This window comes from Quercus lobata, chromosome 8, assembly GCF_001633185.2.
Source record: "Quercus lobata isolate SW786 chromosome 8, ValleyOak3.0 Primary Assembly, whole genome shotgun sequence".
Taxonomy (NCBI): domain Eukaryota; kingdom Viridiplantae; phylum Streptophyta; class Magnoliopsida; order Fagales; family Fagaceae; genus Quercus; species Quercus lobata.
Window position 1 is genome coordinate 25,141,198 of NC_044911.1, and position 4,175 is coordinate 25,145,372.

Here is a 4,175-nt window from a genome sequence, read left to right on the forward strand (position 1 = left end):
GAAGAGAGATAAAGTGAGATTCATGAGAATGAGATCAAAGATCAAATGAGAGAGAGAGAGAGAGAGAGAGAGAGAAACATGTGATCTATGTTATTTTTTATTTTTATTTTTTGGTATGAACTAATACGTATTGTTCTTTGGTTTTGAACTAGGTTGATCTATGATTAGGATGTGCAAAATTATTTTTAAGAGTAAATTAACTTAACTGGAAAAAAAAAATATTATACATATATATACATATTGTTTGTGGTTTGAACCTCACATTCCCCTCTCCACTATCTACATATCTAAGGTTTATTTTTCTCTTTGTCTCCTATTTAGTACTATTTTAGTGGATTGACAAGGCATGATTACTAATAAACAAATACAAATCCTTTTTACCGTATTTTGTGCTCCATTCTATGTTCCACCAATTTTGGAATGATATCTATTTGAATTTTTTTTTTCCATTTTAAATTTATGTTATTTTAAAAGAAAAGTAAAAATAACATATATTACGTAAAGGCTTAAACTAAAAAAATACTATTTTGAAAACTAGCCAATGATGACCCTCCATGGATTCGCCTATATAAGCCGCAGAGTTGCAAAAATAAGAGCTTAAATACCGCTTGTAAATAATCCAAGTAACATGACGGGTATAGGAACCACTGAAGGTACTAAAGAAACAAGAACAAGAACTACTAATTCATCAGCTAATATATTTTAGAAAAGTCGAAAACTAAGTGATAGGGATTTTGTGAAATCTTCTAAAATATTAATGGGTAAAAAAATTGGAGTTGGTTGAATGTATTTACCAAAATAACCTTATCATTTTTTACTAAGACCTGCATAGAAGTATGCTACTAACGTGAGTAAAGCTAAAGCAACAGTAGTATTATATCATTTGTAGGCGTGGCTAATTCCTAATAAGGTAGCTGTATGATTTTCCAAAGTAAAAGAGCACCCAACCAATTCAAATAAAAAATAAATAGAAACAAAGTTCCAATAAAGGAAACTCGTGGACTGTATTCTTCACTAATCCGAGTTTTGCTCACATCTCAAATTTGTTGACCATGTTAGTTTATCATTTTAGGTATTTTTGTTTTAGGAAAAACATAAAATTTTTATTAGAAATTCATCATTTTAGGCATTATAACTTAAATCAAGTTTCATATTATTTTAGTTGTTATTTATTGGCTAAAATATTTTTTTTATTTCTAAATTTAACTAAAAAATTGTTTTTTGTCCTTAAATGATTGAAAGCTTCATTTTTGTTTATAAAATACTGAAAAATATTTCACTTTCTATCCTTAAAATTTAAGAAATATCATTTTTCATTCCTAAACTATTGAATTTTTTTTTCATTTCTATTTTTGTATCTAAACTATTATAAAAACTCTTTCAAAGTTTAGTAAAAAAAATCCAAAAATTGTTGGGCGAACGGGCAAAAGCCCTAGAAACGAAAAAGAAAAAGACAAACAGAGAAGAAAAGAAATATTATATATAAAATATTATTTTGATACCATGTCAGGATACCAATACTGATCAGATTCCGCAATTCATTCATTTCTCAAATAAAAAATTGAACAGAAACCCGGGCGTGGGAAATCCCAAAATTAAAAAAAGTCTATAGTTCCCGCCAATCTTTTTAATTATTATCGTTCCCTTCCCGCTTCTCTTCCCACCCATCTTTCTTCTTTCCCCAAACTTCAAAATCTCAGAAAGCCTCCACTTTCTTTTTCTGATTCTCTCTCCCTCTTTCCAAAACAAACCAAACCCACAAATCAATGGATTCCAATTTCCACGGCCTACCTCCTCTCAAAAGATTCAGACTCATTCAACAACAACAACAGCAAAGAGACACTGCGGTGTCCCCCTCACGCCTTCCGGCCAAGAAGCGAAAGGAATCCCGTATTTCACCTTCTTTCCCTGAACCCACACATTCTGCAACCACCTACTGCTTGCCTGCTAAGAAAAGGGTATGGGCCCTTCTACCCGATTTCATTGCTGATGTCTCTCTGCAGGCCAAGAAAGGTGTAGGATCCCATCAACCTGATTTCATTGCGGATGAGGCTGTCACCATTTCTCTGCCTTTCGACCTCAATTCTACGGCTTCTGAAGAAGGAATTCCACTTGTAGATGGTACCAATGAGTCTCTTACGAATGCTAGTCAAGATGAAAATGAAGATACTGCTGATGATGATGATGATGGGACTGTATGTGCTATTTGCCAAAGCACCGATGGGGACCCAACAGACCCAATTGTGTTCTGTGATGGCTGTGATCTAATGGTACACGCCACTTGCTATGGTAATCCCCTTGTGAAGGGTATTCCAGAAGGTGATTGGTACTGTTCCCAATGCCTAGTTTCCACTTCTGAATCCAATAAAGGCAGAAGCCCCTCTTTTTCTTGCTGCCTATGTCCAACCAAGGGAGGTGCATTGAAGCCCACTGTAGATGGCCGGTGGGCTCACCTTGTGTGTGCCCTGCTTGTTCCAGAGGTGTTCTTTGCAGATGCGGAAGGCCGGGAGGGGATCGATTGCTCTAAGGTTCCAAAGAAGAGGTGGGAAGAGAAGTGTTATGTTTGCAAGAGTAGAAGTGGGTGTGCTGTGGAGTGCTCTGAACCCAAGTGCCATTTGGCCTTTCATGTCACTTGCGGTTTGAAGGAGGATCTTTGTATTGAGTACAGAGAAGTGAGGAAGCAGGGTGCTATTGTTGCTGGCTTCTGCAAAGACCACACTGAATTATGGAAAAGGGTAAGTTTTAGTCTCTGAGTTTGGCTTATGTATGAGATTTGACGCGTTGTTTGATAAATTACCGATAATAAATTGAACCCAACATGTAGGAATTTTTAATATTTTAAATTAGAGATGGAGTGAAGATATGATTTATACTTGTGATTACTTGTTTTTATATCATGATATATTATTGATTGTCTTAAAAATTTAAAATTGTTAAGGAATAACGAATTTAATCATTTAATCATAGTTCTAATATTGTTTGTGTCAATGAAGGATGAAGTATTTGATTGGGTTCTGCTTTGTTTGCAGCAACAACAAACTGGAAAGTTCAAGATTGTGGCTAGAGAGGAGCACATGAAGTAGTTTGGTTTGAATGTGCAAGGATTCCCAGAACTTAGAAATAGTTTTTCTCTTTTGGTAGCACTGACAGATTCCTGTAATTTTTAGTTAATTATCTTTGCAATCTGGTTTTTATTTTTATTTTTTATGCTTTTGATAAAATGTTAGACGAAAATAGTCCATAACTGGTTCATTTGGTAATTCTAGTGTAGAAATTCATCCAATAGACATTATTGGATTTTCACTAGTCCAAGAAACTCAGGTTTACTTATTAAGCCAAATTGAGTATGTGAAGAAATTTGAATAAAATCTATTCTCATATGTGAAATTTATTCCCTCTCTCAATTCCATTAATCTACATTATGTTTTCTTTGAGGGGATATAATGGCAATCATTTTTGTGATATTTAAGGTGTTGGATTCTAGTGAATAATGCTATATGAAATTTATGTTCGGTTTCTCTTGAATGACGAAAAAGAACCTGGTAATTTTAGGTGAAGTCTCTTTGGGCAAAAATTGGGTTCGTTTTCTTAAGTGATTTCATACTTTCTTTGACTGTCTAAAATTTATACATGTAAAAACTAAAGAGCAAATTTTCTAAAGTTGGTTATTGATAGGAAGTTCAGACTTCAGAGCTAAGATCAGTTAGTATTTGAGCCTTCATCTTCTGGTGTTTTGGTGCTAGGCTTGCAACTTTTTTTCGATTTTCAAATGAGTACACATGAAGGTTGTAGTTTTGATCAAATTAAGTTCTCTTTGATTATTTGATTTGATTAATTTACATATTGAATTCTCCACAGGCTCCATATTAAAAGAAAAATAGTAGATGAAAAATCTTAAAGTAGAGGTCCTAGAGGTTTTGCTCTACCATAAGCGTATTAAAGTGAGAGGTGGCATAGTCTAACGAGTATACTTGCTTCTATTGTTTCAAGGTTCGTTTGAGATTCGTTTATTTTGTTGAAATTAAAAACTTTTTGCTGAAATTACTGTAACTAAAAGTAAAAGTTAGTTGAAATAATATAGTAGAATTTATGAATAATAACAAAAAATATAGTGGAACCTATAAATAAAAGCAAAAATAAGTTGAATAGTAAAATAAGTTGGCAAAAATAATATT

At 33.4% G+C, this 4,175-nt stretch overlaps 1 protein-coding gene across 1 annotated transcript; it reads left to right on the top strand.

The window, feature by feature from the left end:
- Positions 1–1,651: 1,651 nt before the first annotated feature.
- Positions 1,652–3,404, top strand: LOC115957398 (peregrin). The gene is made up of 2 exons (XM_031075625.1): positions 1,652–2,735; positions 3,030–3,404. The coding sequence occupies exons 1-2, from the start codon at positions 1,767–1,769 to the stop codon at positions 3,081–3,083; spliced, it is 1,023 nt and encodes a 340-aa protein (XP_030931485.1). The 5' UTR covers positions 1,652–1,766; the 3' UTR covers positions 3,084–3,404.
- Positions 3,405–4,175: the final 771 nt, after the last annotated feature.

Coding starts and splice junctions, on each gene's coding strand:
- LOC115957398 (XM_031075625.1), top strand. CDS start 1,767: ATGGATTCCAATTTCCACGGCCTACCTCCTCTCAAAAGATTCAGACTC. Junction 2,736..3,029: donor ACACTGAATTATGGAAAAGG/GTAAGTTTTAGT, acceptor CTTTGTTTGCAG/CAACAACAAACTGGAAAGTT.